This window comes from Urocampus carinirostris, chromosome 1 (genome assembly GCF_059441175.1).
Source record: "Urocampus carinirostris isolate Australia breed hairy pipefish chromosome 1, RoL_Ucar_1.0, whole genome shotgun sequence".
In the NCBI taxonomy this organism is placed as follows: Eukaryota; Metazoa; Chordata; class Actinopteri; order Syngnathiformes; family Syngnathidae; genus Urocampus; species Urocampus carinirostris.
The window spans coordinates 69,182,400-69,208,179 of NC_142349.1; the positions used below are offsets into that span (position 1 = coordinate 69,182,400).

The 25,780-nt window shown below is 38.2% G+C and overlaps 1 protein-coding gene across 1 annotated transcript; it reads left to right on the forward strand.

Moving 5' to 3' along the window:
- The first annotated feature begins 1,933 nt into the window (after window positions 1-1,933).
- klhl20 (kelch-like family member 20) lies at window positions 1,934-25,559 on the forward strand. Its single transcript, XM_088349909.1, has 14 exons — window positions 1,934-2,057; window positions 6,231-6,291; window positions 8,839-9,096; window positions 9,180-9,288; window positions 11,771-11,977; window positions 14,579-14,737; window positions 14,804-14,898; window positions 15,007-15,122; window positions 16,067-16,250; window positions 17,519-17,662; window positions 17,733-17,866; window positions 20,845-21,053; window positions 21,263-21,369; window positions 22,930-25,559. Exons 2-14 carry the CDS (start codon window positions 6,269-6,271, stop codon window positions 23,012-23,014), a joined length of 1,830 nt encoding a protein of 609 aa, XP_088206035.1. The 5' UTR covers window positions 1,934-2,057; window positions 6,231-6,268; the 3' UTR covers window positions 23,015-25,559.
- Window positions 25,560-25,780: the final 221 nt, after the last annotated feature.

Sequence of the window (25,780 nt, forward strand, 5' to 3'; positions counted from 1 at the left end):
AAAAATGTAAATATTATGCGACAAAAGATACCAGGAAAAAGTCAAAATCTTGTGAAAGAATTGTTGTAAAAACAAATGACGTTTGTAGGCTGTACAACCATTGCAATAGTACATGAGTCAATTCCTTCAAAAGTGAAAAATATTTGTGCATTGCTGGAAACTCGGCAAAATATAACGTGATGTCAAGTTTTGGACATGTTTGATATTGGATTTAGTTGCCACACTTGGGATTGCTGTTGCTCACTGTTGTTTCAAGCGTTGCTTTGTGTGAACGCTCAGAACCGTGAAAGATTAGAGGGAACATTGCTGGCAACCTTATGGCACTTAAATCGTATTTATCTATTTTCATTGATAAAAATGTAGTGGACATTGTTTACGATTGTGATTAAACGTGGCACTCCAGGATGAGAGTTTGATTGGAGAGACATTGTATAATATTTAGTGTCGCCTAGTGGTACAAAAACAGTAAAAAACTAAACATTGATTTCAATATTAGGCAAAAATTCCATGAACTATTAATCTAATGTTATTTTCTTTTGTAAAAGGAGAAATATGTATATATTTTACATGATTGGAATCCCTATTTAAGTTGCCGCCATCTCTGTCTGCCATATTGTTGCCGGCATTGGTTTTCGTTTGCATTTACAACAGTGCCATCTAGTGGTCAAATATTACACACTAGGGCTTTAAATACTCGAAGAAAACAAGATATAGATGTAAGTTTGGGGAAAATTGTCAATGTAGTGCTTGAAGAATTGCCTAAATTTAATAAGGCATAAAATGGTGCAATGAAAAATAATGACATTGCAAAAACTATATTAAATATGAATATAGATTTTTGTAAATATAAGAAAAATATATATATTTTTCAGTTTTTCGTGTTTGTTTAGGGTAATGAGGGAGACATGCTATAAACTAATATATATATATATATATATATATATATATATATATATAATTAATATAGATGGTGAGTTTTGTACTAAGTAGAAAATCCCAAACTAGTTCAATTGTGTTCAACTAGATCAGTGTTTTTTAACCATTGTGCTAGGGGTATGATAGTGTGCTGCAGAAAATTTCCCATTATTATCTTTGCAAAAGCAGGCTATTGTTATGTAGCTTTCCTTCCATTCGTCATCCGAATAACAAACATTAAATTATTTTTTATTAATGAATTCTATGCTCACGAGGTAGCACAGGGAAATGTTTGAATTCATTCTATTTAGGGTTGAACCGCAAAATGAATAAAATTAATCAAAGTTAAAATCGTGCTTATAAGTTTGCTCATTTTGATGAATATTTTATTTGTTTAAAACAGAAAAGTTGATGTAGTTATATGAGTTTTTCCGCTCATTTTAAGTATTCTTTTTGGGAAACAAGATAAAATGTTGTCCAACTTTAAATAACAGGTTAAAATATATTTAAATCCAAGATTACAGTGAAATGATAAACTGCAATAGACAACCTGGAGGTAGAGCGCTCGTCTTGGGATCAAGAGATCGCAGTTCGAATCCCGGCTCCTCCGTGTTACATGTCGAAGTGTCCTTGGGTAAGACACTGAACCCCTAATACCCCCAATAAGCAGGTTAGCGCCTTACATGGCTCCACGGCCGCTATTGGGAAGTGTGACGCACAATGTAAAGCGCTTTGGGAAGTCTTGACTTGAAAATTGCTATATAAAATGCAGATCATTTCATTACCTCCAGATCCTGACCGTAAAGGATGATTAAGAATTTTACGCTGTCAATTTAAAAATAAAAACAGGAAAGTAGGTATTAGGTGCTTAGACTAAGTATCTTAACACTTTTGACAAAGAATGTGCCCTTAAAAAAATTTTAAGTTCGAAAAAATGTACCACGGCTCAAAAAAGACCGAATTCGATGACGTCATTCAATTCCTTTATTTTGAAAGTTCCTTCTCCGGAAACGATGTTTTCGCATTGACATGCGCACTCCGGTGATGGAGAAAAGCTTCCTTTTCAACCATTAAACTTGTCAACATTAGCGAACTGGAATGGCTGCTTGCTTCAGCGCCTGATTCGGGCATGTAAATAAAAGGTAATAGTTTTTTTTATTTGAATACACTTTATTTGTAGGGCTCACTATTTTATATAAAGATGTGGTTGTTTCGTGTTGACTGCTAATGTTGTAGTTCGTGTTAGCTTGGATAGCAGTTTCGGTAACAAGCAAAATAAATGATGACTCACATTAACCTCATTGATTCCAAAATAACTAAACGCACGTTCAACTATTCTTATACTGAAATATTTGTTCCCTGCGTTAATTGTTTCCTATAATTCGTCTTGGTCTAGTCTGGTCCTGTCACTTGGCTACTGATAACAGGGTTGGGGTAGGGTTACTTTAACTTGATTACTTTCAATTACTTTTGGATTACTCCAATACCAAATATGCTAATAAAAGACAAAGGAAACTAAATATGAATAAAATGATGACTCACAACACGTGGTAAGCCTTCTCTCCTGGTTTTGATCTCCGGCAAAACTAACATAAATGCGACAGAAACAAAATGAAAATAAATCCAAACAGCTTGCCAACATCATTTTTGCCGTTCTATGTATTTCGTTACTCCCCAAGCCTGCACAAAATTTCGTAATTTTATTCACATTTAGTTTATTTTGTCTTTTATTAGCATATTTGGTATTGGAGTAATCCAAAAGTAATTGAAAGTAATCAAGTTAAAGTAACCCTACCCAACCCTGACTGATAGCATGCAAGTTCGTCTACTGTCTGGCGGCAAACTGGTCCAACTCTTTTATACTACTTTTAATTTGACATTGGATTAACTATTTTTTTAAATTATTATTATTTTTACTTTCTCGAAAGGAGTTTTAACTGCCTATAGTTTGGATCTGAAAATGGTAAATGGTCTGCTTTTTATATAGCGCTTTTCATGTCAATGAAGACCTCTCAAAGCGTTTTACAATGTGCTTCACACTTACCCATTCACACACACAGTCGCACACCAAAAGGGAGTCAGCCATGCAAGGTGGCTACCTGCTTATTGGGGGCATTAGGGATGCAGTGTCCTGCCCAAGGACACTTCGACATATAATACGGAGGAGCCGGGAATCGAACCTGCGACTTCTTGATCCCAAGACGAGCCCCTCTACCTCCTGAGCTAATGCTAAGAAAAGGTCTTGTCCTAATACACAAGAATCAAACGGTTAGCAAAAAAGTCCTACCTCTCGCTGTAAAGTTAGATTTATTTGCATGTTACAGTTATTTATAAAGCTACGCTAAAACAAGCCAAGTCTATCTGTATTTATTACCAAAAAAAAAGTCTCAAAGGGCTGCACAGACCACCATTACTCTCCCCTGGTCTGAAACCTTCATCCATCCATTATCTGCACCGCTTGTCCTCAGTAGGGTCGCAGGGGTGCTGGAGCCCATCCCAGCAATCTTTGGGCAGTGGGCAAGGGACACCCTGAACTAGTTGCCAGCCAATCGCAGGGCACACAGGGACAGACAATTTGCTCGCTCATTCATACCTAGGGACAATTCAGACCGGCCGATTAACCTGACATGCATGTTTTTGGAATGTGGGAGGAAACCGGAGTGCCCGGAGGAAACCCAAGCAAGCATGGGGAGAACATGCAAACTCCACACAGGAGGTTCGATCTTATGACCGCAGAACTGTGCCGTGCTGCCCCCGCCAAATATGTTATCTGCAAAACATAGTGAGAGTGAACAATGAAACAAGTTTTATAACAGGTGACTAACGCTACATTTATAATACCGGTCCTTAAGCCTTTTAATTAACTGTAAAACCTGAGACTCTTGATATATTTAAAGTGAATCTTAAGTCGATATATCGCACAATCAAATCCATACGCCTCGTTTTATTTTATTTTTTACTATTGCCAAAATTAACCTTGGCTGAAACTCTTAACAAAATGTTCTCATTTGCTAAAGTGTTCTTCTTGTTTTCTAGCTAAATGTTGCTTATTTTTCAAGAGCACATTCAATGTAATCGATGGAAGTGCAAATATTGTTTTCACTCACAGTAATACTTCCTTTTTGAGATCAATTTGTAATTGTTTTGACTGCTTTACAGCTAGGAAAAAAGACAATTTGTGGAAGGCGGGTCCCTTTGATCAGTGTATTTGCAATAATAATGCAATATTATGCACAAAATGAATGATTTTTTTATTCTTAAATCTATTATTCTACCAAATTATAATAGTATTTATTGTTTAACTCATTTACATTTCAAACCTACTTTTTTAGGTCTTGTTTTTGCAGTTCTTATAGAACTGCTTTATTTTAAGGGTACATTTGAACTCTTAAAAAGTACTATGACCTAGAGCAGTGTTTTTCAACTTTTTTTGAGCCACGGCATGTTTTTTACATTGGAAAACATTTTCCGGCACACCACTAACAAAAAATGTTATAAAACGACACTGAACAGTATGTTTATTTACAATATAATTATAATACCCCCAGTTTTTACAGCACAGACACTTGACAATGACATAACATTTGCAGAAAACTATTCATAAATGTTTTATAAAATTTTAAATTTCAAACAGTGACATTGGATAATTTCTCACGGCACACCTGACGATCTCTCACGGTACACTAGTGTGTTTCAGCACAGTGGTTGAAAATCACTGACCTAGAGGCACGATCTTGGGCCCGAACCCCGCCCGAATTATCAGTTGAATTCCAAATCATTAAATCCAAAGACATTTTCATCCTTGGTGTCCCAGAAAAAAATGCACAGCTCCATCTTTCCACATATATTGGCTTATGTCAGACGCCTATAGCTTTCAATCTTGTAATCTGCAGAATATGATGATTTTTTTTGTACCATTTCGTTAAGTTTTAATTTGCTGCACTTTTCCAAACTGCGCACTTCAGCGCCAACTTTGGTGCTGCACTTTGAAGATCATACTTGATTTGAAGGACACAGCCCGAAGTTAGGTAGTTGGTTAGAGTATGTCACAGCTGTTGATTTTTCATTTTCCACACAAGAAAGATTGAGATCAAAACAGGAGCCATTCCAAGCTTTTTCCAACAAGTCCTTTTCACAAAAGTCTGTGCTTCCCTCTGCTTTTGGGTTACTGTCAGCCGCTAGGTGCTCTTCAGCTAATGTTTTTTTGCTGGCACTACAGTTATTTATTCCGGTGGTTGCCTTTTGTCATTTGGACAAAGGTAACACATTTTTGGGTTTCGGTACTTAATTTTCATTTTGATGCAATAAGAGAAAGTCAATTGCGAAATATGTAATTCAACAGAGCACCTGATTAGAAAACTCAAAAGTCCTGGCAAAATAAGACATTTTGTCATGACATTAGTGTTAGTTTGGTTCTTTTTTTTTCTGTATATTGCTTGTGTTTGCTGCTAGACCTTATTACTTCCATTAATCGACTAGTCAGATTTTTGTTAAAAAACAAAGTTTTAAATTCCTCCTATTTTCAAATACTAAAGTTTTGGTCGGATAGAAAAATTGTGCACAAAACAAAAGAATATTCTATAATATAAAACAAAAAGTCCAAGTGTTCATGAAATAATAAAAATACATACAAATGTATGCTATACACCTGCAAAGGTATAAGACACTCTTCTCCTAACACCTTATCCAACTATCATATTACATTTAGACCATCATACAAAAAAATGAAGACAAATTAAATTAAATTTTATGTGTAGCGACATTTTTATACACCCAAAAAATATAAGAAAAACTAAACCCACTTATCAAAATGTTTTAGTTTTTTGGTTAAATCTTTGCATATGATAAACATTCGGAGTGTTCAAAAAAATATATGATATGCTTAGGAATATGCCCTTTGTTTTGAGATAAACATGTCATCATTACTTTTTTTATTAATTTATTTTATTTCTGTGTGTATTTCTGCAGCACTTTCTCTTCCCTTGAAAATTGTTGCTTTTAGTGTTGGCTGTCTCGTGCCAATTTTTTTAATAATGATGCAATGTTCAATAAAACTGGATTTTTGATAAAGCAAGATATTTTTATAGAAAACTGTCTCAAGGCGCCCTCTGCTGGACCGAAGTGGCAATACAACCCGACACCTCATAATGAGATCCAATGGACTTATTTGCATTGATTAAACGTGCCTAGTGGTTCATGTATCGCGCAACACGATGCATCGATTATCGATTTGATCAATTCGTTGTTGCAGCCCTGTTTGCTACATAGGGAAGCACACAAGCAACTAATCTGATTTGGTTCCATTATGTTTGCAGACTTCCAAGGTGTGGTATCAAACACTGTTCTACTTTGCATGGAACCAAAGCTGATGCGCAGGTATGTCTGGTAAAGAATAAATATTGTTAAGGCAATAGAAAAAATACCAGTGATATATGAATTATTTGAGATTCAAATGAAAATGAATAATCATTGAATCTGTTTATCAGAAGATTTATTTACTGAATGACACGAGTAGTATTAACTATCCTTTCATTTAAAACAGGCCTGTGAAACAGAATACTTAAAGGGCCGCACTTGTGCATGTTTTAGAGGTTTCCCTTTACAGGAAGTATCACATGTGATTCATTTGCAAGCTGTTGAGAAACCTAAAAAAAACAATCTTGGTTATTCGATTGATCTGTGTTTAGCAAGGAAAACCTCTAAAATATACAGAAATTCTGACACGTGATTTGAAACAAGTATATTTCTTGAACCTGCCTTTACGGGAAAGGTACACTACAATTCAAAGGTGTGGGGTCGCTTAGAAATGTCCTTATTTTTAAAGTAAAAGCACGAAAATGACCGAATTAATCAGAAATAGACCACATACCGTGTTAATGTAGATAATGAGTATTATAGCTGCAAATTTCTGATTTTAATGCAATACAGAGGCCTATTTCCAAGAACCGGCACTCCAGTGTTCCGGTAGTAGCTTGTGTTTGCTAATTGCGTTGAGGATGGTTTGAAAACCCTTGTGCAATTATGTTAGCACAACTGAAAACAGTTTAACTGGTTGGAAAAAGCTATAAAACTGACCTTCCTTCGAGTTAGTCGAATATCTGGAGCATCACATTTGTGGGTGTGGTTAAGCTTTCAGAATGGCCAGAATGACAACTTTCTGGTGAAACTTGACAATCTATTCTTGTTCCAAGAAAGGGAGGCTATTCCACCCGAAGAAGTGCCGAAAAAATTTAAGATCTCTTACAGTGTTGTTTACTGCACCTTTCAGAGATGAGAACAAACAAGCTCTAACCACTGTAGAAAGAGAAGTGGGAGGAAAGACCAAGCAAGAGGACAAGTAGATTGGTGTATATAGTTTGAGAAATACACCTTACAAGTCCTCAACTAGCAGCTTGATTAAATAGTACCCGCGAAACACCAGTGATAACCTTTATCTAGAGGTGACTCAAAGATACTAGCCTGCAAGTCAGAATCTCAAAAAAAAGCCATATCTGAGACTAGCCAAAACAAATAAGGTATTAAAAAGACAAAGACTTTGGACAACTCATTTAAAAAATAGATATGTGACTTTTTCTTTGAAAACACAATTCTCTGCGTGAACCTAAACCAGGGGTCAGGAACCTTTTAGACATAAAAAGTCATAAAACTATTTTTTTCCCCTCTTTTTTTTTTTTTTTTTTTTTACCACACCATATATTTAAAAAAAAACAAAAAAAAAACGTCAAACCCCCTCTCCAGACAAAAGCTAATTCTTCAGCACATTTTGTTTCGCTGGCTTATATGATAAAATTTGTCAAATATTAATAATGACAAACCTTGTGTCCCATATCAATACAAATATACCACTTAAAATTCGTCTCCCTCCCGCAGTTACTAATGAGTGTTGAGGCTCCTTTTGACTGCCATTTTTCTCCTAAATAATAGTTTTAAAACGAGGTGCAAGCAAAGTTCTTTCGTAAAAAATGTCACAAAATACGGCAAATGAAGATACCAACGTATTTACCTTACAGACGACGCGGGGCGAGTTGAAAGAGCGTGTGTACTCTGTGTATAGCGCCGCCCATTCCTACCACTCACCCAATCACATTGCTCTAGGTGCTTTGTAGAGCTTTTGGGTTAAAAGTTTGTTTTGGGTTAAAACATGTGATGTGTTTTTTTATCATAAATTGTCTCAACAATGAACATAAATTGTTTAATGAGCTTCCATTTAAAGTATTATTTAGTGATTTACAGACAAAATTGGGTCTGTTTGTGGGACACCTTGACTATAAACTGTAGTTGAAATTGTGTTCTATATATGTTGGACTGAACCCTTTGTGCATCAGCATTATCTCCGCATGTGTGACAATCCGTTTTGCAAGTAATAATATATTTAAAAAATTGCACAAGTTTATCCATATATGGCTTGCGAGCCATAGGTTGCTGACCCCAGCCCCAAACCATCGAACGTAATTGTACATACAATCAAAACCAAAGCTTTAAAAGTGACTTAAAAATGATTGTATTTCATTATCAAATCAAATTTATTTGTAAAAGCACTTTCAGGTAAAACAATGCCACTCAAAGTGCTGTATAAAAAACATTTAGCATACAACAAGATCGTATAATCCCCAGTAGACTGTTCCATTGATGAGGTCCAAAGTGGCTGAAGGCTGCTTCACCATAGATTTTGGTCCTCACCCTGGGAACAGTCAGAGGACCTCAACGACCGCAAGGACTGATGTAATGACAGCAAATCAGACGAATAGGATGGCCCAAGACCATTAAGACATTTACAAACTAGTAAAATTGAATACATTATTACTAGTTAGAGGTTGAGATTCTCAGGTTATGGACTGTCGGCAAGATCTAAACTATGTGAGACTAACAAAAAGAAAAGCATATAGAAGTTCAAGCAGAAATTCACTCTCTCGAAATCTTTAGGGCCGCGAGCGCACGTCAAGACGCCACCGGAATGGACATCACCAGCCGCTGTACACTGGGGGACCCCAACAAGCTTCCTGAGGGCGTCCCTCAGCCGGCGCGCATGCCGTACATATCAGACAAACACCCGCGGCAGACCCTGGAGGTGATCAACCTTTTGAGGAAGCACCGCGAGCTCTGCGACGTGGTACTTGTGGTCGGTGCCAAGAAAATCTATGCCCATCGCGTCATCCTCTCTGCTTGCAGTCCTTATTTCAGGTAAGAGTGTGATTTGTTTGGAGTGGCAATAGTATTTTTCTTGAAATTGACCACCTAGTTGATATTTTTCCCATTTTTCTTAGGGCTATGTTTACTGGGGAGCTAGCTGAAAGTAGGCAGACTGAAGTGGTTATTAGAGACATTGATGAGAGAGCCATGGAACTATTGATCGACTTTGCCTACACTTCACAGGTAATGAGTGAATTGTTTTCGGTGTTTTTTCCACGCACCGATGCCGTTCTACGTACTTGATTCGTTTTGTGTCCGGATTGAGTTCTTACCAATGCCCAACTGAGTTCAAAAAGCCCTTATGCTTTATTTTCCACTGCGCCTATCTGCTATTAGTATTTTCACGACCATAGGGCCCACCATGTTTAAAGGTGCAGTCTCAGTTGCTGGTTTTATTTCTGTATTTGACACATACATGGGGCACACCTGATTATGGGGCGCGGGTGTCCTCTGCTACTGTAGCGTGTCGTTTTGGATCACTCCTCGTTGAAAACAAAAACACATGAACATGTACAGCTTCTTTGGAGATCGACAACATCTTCCCGCGTTTATTCAGAACACAACACTGAACTTCATCTATCTATCCATCAACCTTGGTCATATCCCTCAATAAGGGTGACCAACAGCAAGATAAACATGTACAAAAACAAAAAAAAAAGAGGGAAGCAAAAAATCCAAACAAGTTAAGCACCTCAGCACCCAAGTTGGTCATGCTTTCGTCTCTCCAGATGAAACGGGACACAAAAAAGCGGCTATCTCACTCTGGTCAGGGTGACACAACACACTCTTCTGTTCAATAGCAGGGCCCGAGAGCTGTCACTGGTTTACCCCTGCCGTATCATACGGGTGCCCTGCCCATCCCTTAAAACGCGTCTAAACATCCTACTATACTTTTACAACACCTCTCCACTCATTCCTATAACCAACAAGGGCTCTAGCTTCCACAATATTTGGACCTCTTTCCTGCAGTGTACTCATAACACCATCCATCCACGTCAATCGCGGCCTTCCTGTTGGTCTCCTTCCATTTACTTCCACTCTGTAGATCCTCTTCAACATTCGCTCCTCGTCCTTCCTCTCCATGTGTCCAAACCAACCGAGTACTCTCTTATCCACATGCCTGCTCAGTTCCACGACTACCTCAGTTCTGTCTCTCACAATTTCATTTCTCAATCTATCCAATCTTGTCACTCCTAACATACTCCTCAAACACTTCATCTCAATAACATTGAATTTCCTTCTCAAATCTGCATTCAGGCTCAAAGTCCCTGCACCATACAACAGTCGGCAAAATCAACTTCAACTCTCTATTAATGGCTCCAAACCATAGTGCATAGTCAATTACTGAGAGAAGGATCTCAGTCCCTCAAAGCTTAGCACTTTGTGTTTCTAAATCCCAATATTCAGGAGAGACAAATGATATTTTTGATTTGATTGTACACATTTTAATTTAGATGTTTGCGTGTTTTTAGAGGTTCTTTGTTGTTTCGGTCAACATAGGCTAGAATGTAAATTGTAAATAGTTAAAAGTTCTTGGATTTCAATGTTTTTTATAGCACTGACGAGTTAATATTTTTTATATCAATTCTGTTGTGTAGTTTGTTTTTCAGCGATTCGGTGTTGCTTGACATTAAAGTTGCTTAGTATGAAAAAGTTTAAATTAGTTAAGTTCACAGTAGAGTGAAAGCATAAAGACTAGTATAATTTTGTAGTCTAATACATGTTTTATTCATTCATTTAATGCATAATGCTACGTTATTATTGGTATTATATCAGTTAAAGCAACCCAAATATCTGAAAAGCCATTTGGTAGCTGAGCTCTTAAGAATACTGGATTTCCATTACTAATGGGATGTGGTTTACGATTGCATACCTGTTTACTTATTCGGTTTTTCCATATTTTACAAGTTCTTTTGATCAGTTCAAATTGTGTATGCCATATAACAATTTTTGCATTTCAACAAAAATGAATGCATGCCCCAGGAACCCCACTACACTGTCCAACCACTGGGGTTTCGCAGAATTATATGGGAATCACTCAAGTAGTATTTTTATTTGCCATGTCCAAGCTAAAATTATCGTTTTGGTACTCGTATTTGATTTTGTCGCAGCCATTTCTCAGTGTTTGTTACCAACATTCGGGGCGGGAGTAGTTCAGGAGGTAAAGTGCTCGTCTTGAGATCAAGAGCTATCGGGTTTGATTCCCTGGTCCTCCATCTTGTATGTCAAAGTGTCCTCAGACAAGACAGTGAATCCCTAATGCCCCTAATAAGCAGGCTGACATGGGTGACTGTGTGTGAATGGGTAAGTGTGAAGCACATTGTAAAGCGCTTTTGGAGGTCTTCAGTGACTTGGAAAGCACTGTATAATTTGCAGACCATTTACCACTTGAGACATCAACGCTTTTGCGAATTGGCGAATCTGTGCAGAGATTTTATTCTTGTGGACATGCCTTACTCGCAAAAATGTTTGTGGCGACAAAAATCGACAATTAATCCTATCGTCGACTATTACTATTATCAATTCTTGTCAGCAACGTGGACTAAGTTGAAGCCTTAATGCTGGGAAAGATGTTCACATATAGAGGGGCCCCTGTATATAAGTTCATCAGTTGCAATAAAAATCAATCAAGTATTCAAAATCGATGCACTCCTTCCTCGTGCAGGTGACTGTTGAAGAGGGCAATGTTCAGACTCTGCTTCCAGCGGCTTGTCTGCTCCAACTTGCTGAGATCCAGGAAGCCTGCTGTGAGTTCCTCAAGAGACAGTTGGATCCTTCCAACTGTCTCGGCATCAGGGCATTTGCAGACACTCACTCTTGCCGGGAGCTGCTTCGCATTGCAGACAAATTCACTCAACATAATTTTCAGGAGGTGAGTGTGTAGGTTGCAGTGACATTTTTCGAATTTATCACTTGCACTCTAGGAAATTTGTATCAGAAGGCATGCGTCACTCAGTGATCCAACAGGAGTCCCAGCTCCACATTTTGAATTTCTTGTTTGAGCATTGCATTTTGGTAATTAAATAATGCGGTGATCTTTTGCTACACTGCAGTTTATTTTTCACGGTTTAGCTACTTCAAGGATTTACATCATGTACTGTGTTCTGCATTCTGATTGGCTAAACAGTCCCCAATATAGTTGTTTATCAAACGTTTCTACAGTTCTTGTATTTGTTTAGTGTAAGCTTGGGGCTGTAGAATGTTTTATTTGATTTCAATACATTGTATTTACCGGGTATTTGTATAATAACTGGGGAAAAAAAATAAAGGTTTCCACTTAACGGATTCCGCCATTCCCAGGTTCATATTGGAACCTGACCGCAGCAATAAACGAGGGATAACTGTATTCCTGTTTTATATAATTGGATCCCAAGTTAATTATTGGATCTTATTGTATTTTATATGTAATCATATGAACCCCTTTCATTGGTCCCTGTATGATTCATTTGACAGCCGATCCAATCAATTGATTTATTGCATTATTATATTTTTAATTACTTAAAGCGTTCTTAACAAATAAAAAGGAACAACCATTATCTTATGTAGCACATAGATATAAATACTGTATCTTTGAATTCATAAATATAAATGGCAAAATGTCATCAAGATGAGGTGGTTCCTCTCGTCCTGCTATTCAAAACGAAGAAAATTCTGTGATACAAGTCACATTTTCAAGCTTAATATAGTTTAACACATACTGGTCGTAAATCTATTACAACAGCGCCATCTTCTGTCGAGTTACTGTATTGTCCGAGGTGGATGCAGAATTTGTCATATGCATTACCGGGCTGCTTTGCTGAGGTGCTAGAAATTGAATTAAAGAAGTGAGCATCTGCTGGCTGTTGTCGTAAGTACTGGTGGACGTAGTTTGACCATGTCGTAAGTCGGATATTGCATGTGCAAGGCAAAAAAGATGCTTGGAGGAAAAAACAGGATTGGAATTGGAGGGGAAAAAGGGGGCGGGAGAGATAGTTCACTTGACAAGTATTTTATTGTGTGCTTTTTGGTAAAATGTGGTCATTGTTAACTCACTTGGCATGGGCTGATAACTGCTTTGAGGATTAACTGTTGAATATTTACCGCAGTTTTCAAAAGTTTAAAATTACTACTAGGTCCGTTACAGAATTCGACAAGTCCATTGTTTGGAAAATAAAAAGAAATATAGGTCATTTCTTCAGCCTTGATCACATCAAGAGGGGTTCATTTCTCCTCGCTCGCTCCTCAACCTATTGCATGAATGAGAGAAGTGTTTTAAAAACAACTTTTGTCAAAGCTGTGAAGAGTAGCTCCACAGCTAAGTTAAATGCTTTAAATTGACTTACCCATTTTTTTTTCTGACTTGCAAGTCGTGCAAAGAAAATGCAAAAACTGTGAAAGACAAAAAATACACTGCATTTTAGGACTAATTTTAATACTGCAAGTGACAATTGTCTGAAATAACGTCTGCATCTTTTACGTCGGGCATACAACTTAAAAAACGTCTCCGCCCGGGTGGCCAACAACTTTTTCTTGAAAAAAAAAAAAGAAAGATTATTATTATTATTATTATTTTTTAAATTAAACGTTTGCTTTATTACGATTTCAAAATCTTCGTCCGATTTGGAAATTTCGGAATTTCAGTTTGTTTGGCAATTTGCATACTCGGCAGCCGATCAGAAGCCTGCATCGAATAACTACGTGCTCCGGACTTTCCCGAGCGTTATAAGGTCGTGCATTCGCATATCATTTTCCAAAGTAGATGCACAGAGAACACAAGAAACATGGTAAAGTGGTTAGGAATCAAGCCAAAACCTCAACCCCAAAAGAAATATTCTAAAGAAGTTAACAAAATGTATGACTCTACAAAACGTAAACGTACATTAAGAGCATCGCGGAAAGAGGAGTTCACGTGGCTTGTAGCAGACGACGCAACGCAAACATTGCATGAATGAAGATGAGTAAATACAGGTACATACTGATGGCAGATGGAAAACAGTGATGTCATATATAGGCAATGAATGTTATAAGTAGATTTATAATAGACTTAATTTTAAAGAGTTGTTCCGTTATATATTCTGATTATCAACCCTTAATAATTTGCAATAATGGCTGTTTTTGCGCTTCATCGTCCTATTGTGTTTCAAGTTTTGAACAATGGGGCAGGCAACTTTATGGCTGGTGTCCGGTAACTTTTTGTCATGAGTTTCAGACACTGCTCTGACATTGCGATACTTTGCGAAAGGTTATCATACTATCACCTCATACAAGCCCATGCATTTCTTAATAGGTTGATTTATTGTGTGTTGATTTCAAGCATTTTGACATAGTTGCATATTTGGGGAAAAAAGATATTTGAGTTGAAACGGTACACTAGCAAGTTTGTCATGGAAACTAATGCAGTAATAAGGGATAACATGGGTCAACATGCAGCGGGTAGTAAAATCACATGTAGGAATATAATTTTTGTGCTTTCTGTTTTTAAACATCTCATCAGGTTATGGAAAGTGAAGAGTTCATGTTGCTACCGGCCAATCAGTTGATCGATATAATCTCCAGCGATGAACTTAACGTGCGGAGTGAGGAGCAAGTCTTCAACGCCGTGATGGCCTGGGTGAAATACAGCATTCAGGAACGCAGACCACAACTCCCTCAGGTATGTCTGTAGGTGGAAACACTTGTGAGCTTCGATAAATGAGCACTGTCGTTCTCTTTGATTTAGGTTTTGCAACATGTCAGACTACCGCTCCTGAGCCCCAAGTTCCTGGTGGGCACTGTGGGGTCAGACCCTCTCATCAAGAGTGATGAAGAGTGCAGGTAATCCAAAACAACTGCTCTAACATGTACCTTTGTCGTTCTTCAGATCAACTTTCTTTTCCTTTGTTTACTATTGCATATGTTATTAACTCTGGTTTGTGTCTTAAGAGACCTGGTGGATGAGGCGAAAAACTACTTGCTGCTGCCACAAGAACGACCTTTGATGCAGGGCCCAAGAACTCGGCCTAGAAAACCTATCCGGTGTGGGGAAGTCCTTTTTGCAGGTCAGTCTGCAATAAAAATGCACAGGCATGGTAACCCTAATCCTATATAGTTACTTATACCTGATGAAAAATGTAATCAGTAATCTGAATACTATAAGATTGCAGTAATGTAACTTGATTACTTTCGATTACTTTTGGGGGACTCCAATATTAAATACACTAATAAAAGACAAAGCAAACGATACATACGTATACTTTCTTGTTATAGGGTGAATAAAACAAGACTCACTTTAGAAATCAAGCCAAAGGAATGGCTGAACGTCTTTGTTTAGGCACTGTCTGAAACTCATGACAAAAAGTTACCGGACTCCAGGGCAGACAACTCTGAAAAGTTGCCTGCCCTATTTTTCTCAACTTGTAACACAATAAGACGACTAAGCTAAAAAAAACCCAACCCAAAACAATTGTAAGTATTAAGGATTGATAATCAGAATATATATAACAGAACAACACTTTAAAATTAAGTGTATTATAAATCTACTAATAACATTGCATGTATACGACATCGCTGTTTTCCATCTTCCATCAGTATGTACCTGTATTTACTCATCTTTATTCATGCAATGCTTGCGTTGCGTCGTCTGCTACAAGCCACGTGAACTCCTCTTTCCACGATGCTTTTAATGTACGTTTACGTTTTATAGCGTCATCAGTTTTGCTAGCTTCTTTGGAATCTTTCTTCTGGGGCTGAGGTTTTGGGTTGATTCCTGGTAAGAATATGTCAGAGTATGCAAATTGCCAAACGAGCCGAAATTCCAAAATTTCCAAACAAACCAAAATTCTGAGATTTCCAAAACGAACGAAGATTTCGAAATCGGAATAAAACGTTATATTTGTAAAAAACGTTATTTCAGACACTGGTTTAGGCTCACGTCCTTGAATCCCTCCCGTTTCCGAGGCTTGTTAATAATTAGTTCCGTTTGTTTTTATTGGCTTTCTTTTAGTCGGTGGTTGGTGTAGCGGCGATGCCATATCCAGCGTGGAACGTTACGACCCTCAGACCAACGAGTGGCGGATGGTTGCATCGATGAGTAAACGGCGCTGTGGTGTGGGTGTCAGCGTCCTGGATGATTTGCTCTATGCCGTAGGAGGACACGACGGCTCCTCCTACCTCAATTCCGTAGAAAGGTGAGCAAAACGTGGGCTTTGAATTGTTTGTTAGGTTACCAAAGATCATCAGATGACATCACAGCGTTTTAGCGCTACAGGTAACAGGTATCCATGTTGTCTATTTGGACTGGTGTAAAATGACAGCTCTGTTGGATATAAAATAAATGTTGAGCGAGTCATTAATCTTGTTTTGGCACACTGATTTACAAGGAAATTTGAAAGTGGCACTCCACACTAAAAAGGTTGCTGACCCCTGATCCAAACTAATAACCCGTCTTACTTTCTACGCCATGTTGACCACAAATGAAAAAAACAAACAATTAAGGCAACAATGCAGTGTTCATTTTACCTCTGAAAAGTGATGGGTCGGGGGACTCTTATGCTCAAAAAGCTATGGGTCCCAACAGAGATATATGGGTCCCCAAAATTAAGTGTGCTCCATGCCCTTACAAACTGTCGTATTTTCCCTTACACAATTCAAAAAAATCTTACACCATATTTTTTTTTCAAATGTGTTTATTTATGTAGTTTAACATGTTATATTGTACATGTGTTTCCTTATATCATATATATTGTTAATGAACATTTTGTTGTGAGACACTGAGTTGCTCGACATGAATGAGGTTTATTATAAAACAAAGTTAAAAAATGAAGTCGCTTGGACGTTCACTGTAGAAGGAAAAAAACATGCAAATATAATTAAGCAGAATAATACATTTTCTTATTCAAATTATGAATTCATTTTCTGCATTAAATTATTGTTGGTAATATACTGATTAAAAGGGATCACCTTTTCTCCTTTTATACTTCCTTTTTTTCTTAACTTCTTTATACATCATAATCATTCGTAATATAATGCATCAAAGCAAGCGAGCTGTTCAATTAGTTGAGCCGAAAAAGCCGGTTCTCTAAAAACGGACTTTCACTACACAACTCGAACAAAACAACAATGGCGGATCTGCCTCATGAAAGTTTGGAGTGCGGTAAATCTTTGTTAAAAAATGATAATGACAATTTCGTGTCAAAAAAGTTGCGTCCCGGGGACGCACGATGATTTGACACGATGCGTCCCCAGCAAAAATAATGCGTCTAGGACGCAGGGACGCGGGCAAACGAGAACACTGCAACAAGATAAGAACATTTTGAAAAAAATAAGATAATAAAAAGTGTGCCTTGGTTCCAAAAAGGTTGGGATTTATCGGCATAAAGAACATGAAATACCAGAAAGGCTTTACATGACAAATGCAACACTTCTTTGTTTCTTTTCTGTCCTTTATTTGTCACAGATATGATCCTAAAACCAACCAGTGGAGTAGTGACGTGGCCCCCACCAGCACCTGTCGGACCAGTGTAGGCGTGGCTGTTCTTGGTGGCTTTTTGTATGCTGTGGGCGGGCAGGATGGAGTTTCCTGTCTCAACATTGTTGAAAGGTAACTATTGGGACTTCACATCCATTGTTACTGTTTTTTTTTTTTTAATAAATGATTTGTTGTTGTTCAGGTATGATCCAAAGGAGAATAAATGGAATCGTGTGGCCTCAATGAGCACCAGGCGACTTGGGGTTGCTGTGGCAGTGCTTGGCGGGTTTCTGTATGCTGTCGGGGGTTCTGATGGGACATCCCCATTAAATACAGGTATTACAGGAACTGTATGATTGGAACACTTCCAAATGAATTTTTTTTTAGTAAATGCATTCAGTAATATTAATGCCTAGATCTCCTAAAAGCCCTCTATTAGCACCTGGTTAATAGAGGTTCTGTATATAGCTCAAACTGGTAGCCCTTGCAGCTAATCCGTAACAAAGAACGCTAGTGTGAGTATTTTGATGTCTTTTTTTTTTCTTCTTTTGAGCGTTACACCATATTTTTTAAGACAAAATTCAACTAAACTGCCTAACCTGGTCCCCAGACAAAAGCTAATTCTTTAGCGCATTTTATTTCACCGTGTGACGTTTGATGATGGGTTAAGGTAGGGCGCCCGCCCCGAGACTGGGAGGTTACCGGTTCAAGCCTCGACCGGGTCATACTTAAGACTGACAACATTGGTACTCATTGCCTCCCTGCTTGGCACTCGGCATCAGGGGTTGGACTTGGCGGGTTTGGTCACCTAATGACTTCCAAAAAGACTCAACACTGAAACATCAAGATCAGTCTGAAACAAGATACTGGGAACATATAAAGCTGGGGTAGCTTACCAAAGTCGTCTTGCAGCCATCACGTTCAATAATAATGTGCAACCATGGTCCTCTTACATCCGTGAGTGTAGTAAATCCAACCGTGTAAAATCTTTACACACTCCAAAACACGCAATAATGCTGTCAAATATAAGAAAAAAATCCACCAAGAAGCATTTGCATTGTTAGACGTTGCTTGTTGCGAGTTGTCTGTTTAGCCCCATAATTCCTGTTGACAAATACAGACAATTTAAAAGTGTTTTCTCCATGCAGTAGAGCAACCTAACGTGTGATTCACATTCATCTTTTTCGGCCACTTGCAGGCTTCGTTTTGCTCCGCTTTAGCCTATGCGAGCCTGTAAATGCTAAAAACGACCCGCCTGCTTTACTTCCGAATAACTTTAGCCAATAGTGACCGTTTTAAATGATGATTGACACCGCGGACTACTTTGCCTACGGGTGAAAATCTAGTTGGCGGCTGCTTGACCTTGCGACTCAATATCGATCCATATATAAGGCGCACTGTATTATAAGGCGCACTGTATTATAAGGCGCATGGTCAGTTTTTGAAAAAGATAAAATTAAATAAAAGCTTTTTGGTGCGCCTTATAGTGGTGAAAATACAGTAATTAAACATTTATTACCGGTGTAACACACCTTAATTATTTTTTTTCTTTTTACAAAAAAAAAGGAAATTTAATGCATTTAAATGAACAATAGGCGACAACCATAATGCATTCCTGGTTGTTGGTTGAGTACCGATTTCGTTGAGTATCGATTTTTTTTTCCCCATATAACACAATGGTAAGTATTTCAATCCGTTCCACCCATAAAAAAAAAATCCTAAAATACTAAAAAAAAGTGTATCCAAACAACATTAAAGACCATACATGTGTACATAATATATAATAAACATAAAAAGAATAAATATATACTGTTTTCTATTGGTTACATACCTTTGAACAGTGGTGTGATGGCACACAGGAATGGGTGTGGTAAGGTTATTGGTTAGCCTTCCTCTTTTATTAAGCAACTTGTCCATTATCAGCTGCTTCTTCCTCTTTTGCACTATTTTTCTAAAGTACGACATGACATTCTCATTATAAATGTTCGCTGCTTTAAAAGTGGAGGAAGTGTCTCTTTCACCACTTGTACTAGCACTTCTTTTCAGTAGGTCATCGTAAATGGCAAGCGCTTTTTCGCAAATAAAAGCTCCACTAATGCTATCCCCCGCCAACTCCTTGTCCTTGATAACGATTCGAAACAACTTCTCCATTTCCTCGGTTATCTGAGGCCTTTGCTTGATAACCGCTCTTACTCTCAATGCCACATCAGCTTTCTTTATCGCTTTTTTACGTTTTATAAAAGTCGAAGTTTGATCATATGACTCCGATTTTAGCTAACCTGTATTGGCTTCCTGTTGCCTTAAGATGTGATTTTAAGGTTCGGTTGGTAGTATACAAAATCATGCATGGACTTGCTCCCTCATATCTTTCAGATATAAAAATTAAAACCTTTTTCTTTATTTGCCACATGAAACATGGCCCAGCACAACCATTGACTTATCGTTCGGATTTAATTCCCCCCTATGTTCCGGTCCCGAGCCTTCGCTCTGAAAATGCTGGTCTACTAGTGATCCCAAGAGGCAAGAAGATATCCGCAGGTTCGAGAGCGTTCTCCATTCAGGCCCCGGAGCTGTGGAATGCTCTTCCCCCTGAGATTCAATCTGCAACATAAGTGGAAATGTTTAAATCTAAGCTTAAAACACACTTCTATTCTATAGCATATGACTAAACTATATTTTATGTTGACAATATCAGGGGGTGGTGTCATAATAGTCTGTAGTTTGCAATAGTCTTTGATCTGTGCAGCCCTTTGAGAGTCTTTGTGATTAAGGGCTATACAAATAAACATGACTTGACTTGACTTGGCTCAAAATTTTCAATTTTGCAATGCCATATTGCAAGGCGAGATCAGACACTCGAAAACCATTTTCATACTTGCCCATTATTTTCTTTTTCAGTCCAATAGTTCGCCTCACTGTTTTTCTCTTATCCTCCCCTTTATCTCTGCTGTTCTTGGACCAATGTTCAAAAGCACCGCAAAAGCACAAACTAGGGAAAAAATAACTGAAAATGACGTACCCCTTCACTCATTAACGGTCCGGATAGCAGTGCCGCTAAAGCTAGGCTCACTCGCGCAGCCGAGTACATCTTGGCTCCACTCGGCTCCACTCGTTACGCGCCAAATCTCATTCAATTTGACTGTTTTCGGCTATGTTGACTCGACTATTTTCGGTTGGGCACCGAATTCCGTGACAATTTTTGGTCGAACACCGATTTGGTTGAGGATTGAGGCGGTTGGCGGTTGGCGGTTGAGGACCAGGGTACCACTATATATATTTTATCACTTGTATTACTCTGCCTTTTTCCTTCCCAGTGGAGCGTTACAATCCTCAGGAAAACCGATGGCACACGGTATCTCCAATGGGTACGCGGCGAAAACACCTCGGCTGTGCGGTTTACCAAGATATGATTTACTCTGTCGGAGGCCGCGATGACACAACAGAGCTGAGCAGCGCCGAGCGCTACAATCCTAGGACCAACCAGTGGTCTCCTGTGGTCGCTATGACTTCCAGACGGAGTGGGGTATGGATTTATCTCATCTGTATTAGAGTGTGCACAGACACTAGTGTTTGGACTTGGCTTTCCTTTAAATAGCAAAAATGTGTACAGGTTCCGCAAAAAAACTGCCAAAAGTATAAGGACAGTCGGCTGTACTTCACTCCACTGCCATATATCCCTCTTGAATGTTTTTATCCATGTATTGGTTCTGATTATTTCTATCTTCTTTCTAGGTGGGCTTAGCAGTGGTCAATGGTCAGTTGATGGCAGTAGGAGGATTTGACGGGACGACATATTTAAAAACTATAGAGGTTTATGACCCCGATGCCAACACATGGAGGTAAGTACCGCTTTCTGCCCTTCATATACAAAAGTTATGATTATTGAAACTTACAGACTGGCATTTTTGTTCAAATTCAATTTTCAAATTGACTCCAAGTTGGAATTTGAAGATTGAAGCTAGTGGTCAGCGACAATGTCGTCACAATTTAAAAAAACAAAATACGATTTTGATTTTACCACGATTTCTTTTTTTGCGATCATTACCATTTTTCAGATCCATTTTCTTTCCAACTTTTAAAAAAAAAAAGAATAATCTCAAATTCTAAGAAATATATCTACTTTTTGTGCTGGATTTCATTTAAATGATGCTTTTTTTTTTTAAATAAAAAATTAATCGGTAATAATGTAAAGACACTTGCATTAGCGCTTGGCGGCTGTGTTAACCCTGCCAGCACAAAAAGTCCTTGACACTAGCATTAGCTAATACATGATTTAGCATAAACTAAAGCTGGCAGATAAAGTGAAGCTAGTCACCAAAGCAATGCCATCGTCTATTTGGTTAGCAGATGCATCAAATGACCTAAATCTACAACAGAACTGAATAGCTCCCAGGGACTCTGATGATCTTGTTTTATTTTTTAAACCTAAAATTAAATCTTTCTCTCCTGTCATCCACCCTTAATTCCTGTATTTTGATCCAAGCCAGTGATTAAGTCAGCTCATCAAAATGTAATCTAAATTAGTATCATTTTGTCGCACACTATTTATTTTTCTCATTCTCATTATCCCTCTTTTATAGTGGTTCATTTGGACCAGAACAAAAATGTAACCATTATTAACATGCACACTGTCGGCCCATGCTTGCAGCAATATTCAACCGGTGATAATGGATCACAGCTGCACGGGAGTCATTCATTTTAAGTGGAAAGGATGGGCTAAACGAGCTGCTCCGCGTGAGACAAATTTGCTCTCATGGTTTCCGCTCTTAGCAATAGTCGTCTGGGGATAATGGACAGTGCAGTTCATTTTCAGCAGGCCAGAATGGCATGCGTCCCAACTAAAATGCCTTTTGCCAGTCCCCGACCCCAGTAAAATAGGAGTGCGGATAATGGATTACAGCCCGAACCCCCCAAAGATTGCGCTCTGCTGCCCCCTTCTCTTAGCAATCTTCCACTAGGGATAATGGATTGCCGCAAAACTAATCTTTTCGTTTCACAGCTGTATTGTATTGGGGCAATGCATCGCTGCAGTCATTTTAGGCGGAAATACCGTAATGGCAATAAAGAGTCTACAAATTTGCACTCTGCCAGTCCCTGCCAGTTAAAGAGCCCCATGGCATGAGGAAGAAATGATCTCCTCAGTCTCCTCATTATTCCCTCAGTAAACACTGTATTGTTCTTTTTTCCAGAACCTATGGCTATCGTCACAAAAAGTAGATGCAATATGATATAAATAAACTTAAGGCGTAATATAATGAAATATAGTGGTAGCCATTGCTCGTAGCTTGGATTTACACTCGAACATAGTCCCCCCAAAAACTTGTACATTGACATACTTGTATTTATAAAGAGGTACCACTGTATCCATGTTGCTTTTATTTTTCAACTTGTATTCACAGGTTGTACGGAGGAATGAATTATCGACGATTAGGTGGCGGAGTGGGCGTTATAAAAATGACTCACTGCGAATCACACATATGGTAACGCTACAGAGACAGACATGGATGCCACCGCCTCTCATACCTCCATAATAGACTGTTACTTATGTGAGTATGAGCGAACCACTTGGGCAAAGGACACCGAAAGAAGAACGAGTCTCCTACTTTTCATCACGGCACTTGAAGGTCATTCACTTTAAAAAGTGTTGTTTTCGGTGATCGAACGATATCCCCCTGTAGTGCAATTGTTCACGGACCGCAGGCATCTATGGAGCATCACTTAACCTCCAGATTGGAGAAGCTGTTAATATCCCTCCCCAGTGCCCTCATCTAGCTTTTATACTTTAAGCTTCCGGCTCCAAAACAGATTTGCAAGCGTGTGCTAACTAAGGGCTGTAAGCAGTCAGTCTTTCTAAATCTAAACTGTTAAAAGGTCATCAGAGGGAAACTAAAAGGCTGTACATCAATAATGAGAAAACAAGCATATTGTTCCCACATTTTTTGGTGACTGATGGCGATTCATGCCAACTCAATTACATAGTCTACTACTCAGTTTTTTAAACAGATTTCCACATTAAAGTATCATATTTTTTTCATGTATATGGCGTACTGGACTATAAGCAGGGTTGGATAGGGTTACTTTAACTGGATTACTTTCAATTACTTTTGCATTACTCCAATACCAAATATGCTAATAAAAGACAAAATAAACTCAATATGAGTAAAATGACTACATTTTGTGCAGGCTTGGAGAGTAACGGAATACATGGAACGGCAAAAATGATGTTGGCAAGCTGTTTGGATTTCTTTTCAGTTTGTTTCTGTCGCATTTTATGTTAGTTTTGCCGGAGATCAAACAGATCAAAGCCAGGAGAGAAAGCTTACCACGTGTTGTGAGTCATAATTGTATTCATATTTAGTTTCTTTTGTCTTTTATCGGCATATTTGGTATTGGAGTAATCCAAAAGTCATTGAAAGTAATCCAGTTAAAGTAACCCTACCCAACCCTGACTATAAGGCGCATTCAATTAAAACTATCGTAGGAGCTACAGATTTTATTTGAGCATAACTGTTGTGCATCAAAATGTCTGACCGAAATTGAAAAACGTATGCAACGGGAATCGAATCCGGGGTGTATCAGTGAGGGTCCTTAAACCTGACCACTATAGATACTGATATAGATGGATACTTTATTCATCCCCGTAGGGAAATTCACACTTCCAGCAGTATCCTTGTGTTGAAAAATAACACAATAGAATAAAGATATAGAATACAGAATAACCAATATAACGTTTTGCTATAGAGTATTTAAATAGTGCTGCGGAAAATACACACTAATAAAAATAGGATAATATGCAAATGTGGGGGTGGGGTTTGATTTGGGCTTTTACTCCCCCGGGTGGAGTTAAAGAGCCTCATGGCATGATGAAGAAATGATGACATTTGAGAAGGCATTCAACATGACCTCATGATAACACTTTTTTCATTCAGAAACAAATATTAAAAAATGGAGGGAAAAAAAGTTGTCCTGAAAGACACAAAGGCAAAAAAAACAACAACACCAGGGACTCTTTGGTGTATCTGATGATGACTTTGTCTTCATGGACTACTCCCTGTTTCCTCAATTCTCTAACATTCGTTTTTGGCACTGTGGGTAAAAATTGTGTGATAATGAGATACATACGAAAAGGAATTGTGTTTCAATGGTGGTTAAGTGTTTGCGCTCTCACCGCTGTGACCCGTGTTCAAGTCCCCGTTGCTACAATGCTCAACAATTTTGGTCAGTGATGCTATTGGATTGATCAATCATTGCACCAGTGCGGTAGTTTACCGTAATATCTTGTGTTGGAATGCACACATACAAATACCGTATGCGTTTTCTATGTTATCAAACGTATATCGCAGTAAATATACAAATTTCAGGCCCATTTGGGGTTTTCAGGTGCGCCCGATAGAAAACACGGTATGTTGCATGTTTTCTGGTTCCCCAAATTCTATCATAAATTCGGAAGTGTGACTTATAATCCAAGTGCGCCTTATAGTCAAGAAAATATGGTATCAACACGACCTATAAAAATACTATCATAGAAGAGTATCGCATGCCCTTAAAGTCCAATGTATGTCTACACTTTCAAACATAGGTCAGTTCTCTAACAATAGGCACACAATTCTTTGTGTTATCAAGATCTGGCGGTAATAATGATCGCCAGTAATTGAATTTAAAAGAGCCTTGAGGGAATTAAGAGTACTGGTTTTGAAAGTCTATGAAAATAATAAAGGCAAGATATACGCACAGGTTTTTTTTCCAGGACCACATGGTTCTGAGAATATAATTAATATATTGGTTAAGAATCGATTTCGGGATACACATTTCATCTAGTGAGTGACGCAAAAGCTGCACATGATCAATGTTTTAGTTCAGAGTTGATCATAAGTATGAGGTTTTTAAAATACGAGCAGTGTCCGTTTAATGGATGATGTTTGGTTATGAATCAAATGGACGTTTTCTAGAATTATTTCTCCAATTAACATTATTGTTTGCATCTCGAATAAAGAGAGAGAAAACAAATGTTTTAGTGGTGTTGCAGACAGATTTACGTGCTACAAGTTTTTTTTTCGTTTTGGGTCACTTCGTATGGAATAAGATCGCTGACAAAAAGGCGTACCCAGAAAAAGACCGGTACCAGTGTCTGAAATAAGTCTGCCCAGGGCGTCCATCTTTTAAGTCGGGCATACAACTTACAAAACGTCTCCGCCCGGGTGACCGACAACTTTTTCAAGAAAAAAAAAAAAAGCAAAAGACTTTTTTTCA

What these genes read in the sequence shown, in the direction of transcription:
- klhl20 (XM_088349909.1), top strand. Translation starts at nt 6,269, where the DNA reads ATGGAACCAAAGCTGATGCGCAG. An exon ending in ACTTTGCCTACACTTCACAG is followed by an intron (nt 9,289 to 11,770) that starts GTAATGAGTGAA and finishes TTCCTCGTGCAG; the next exon opens with GTGACTGTTGAAGAGGGCAA. An exon ending in TGACTTCCAGACGGAGTGGG is followed by an intron (nt 21,054 to 21,262) that starts GTATGGATTTAT and finishes TCTTCTTTCTAG; the next exon opens with GTGGGCTTAGCAGTGGTCAA.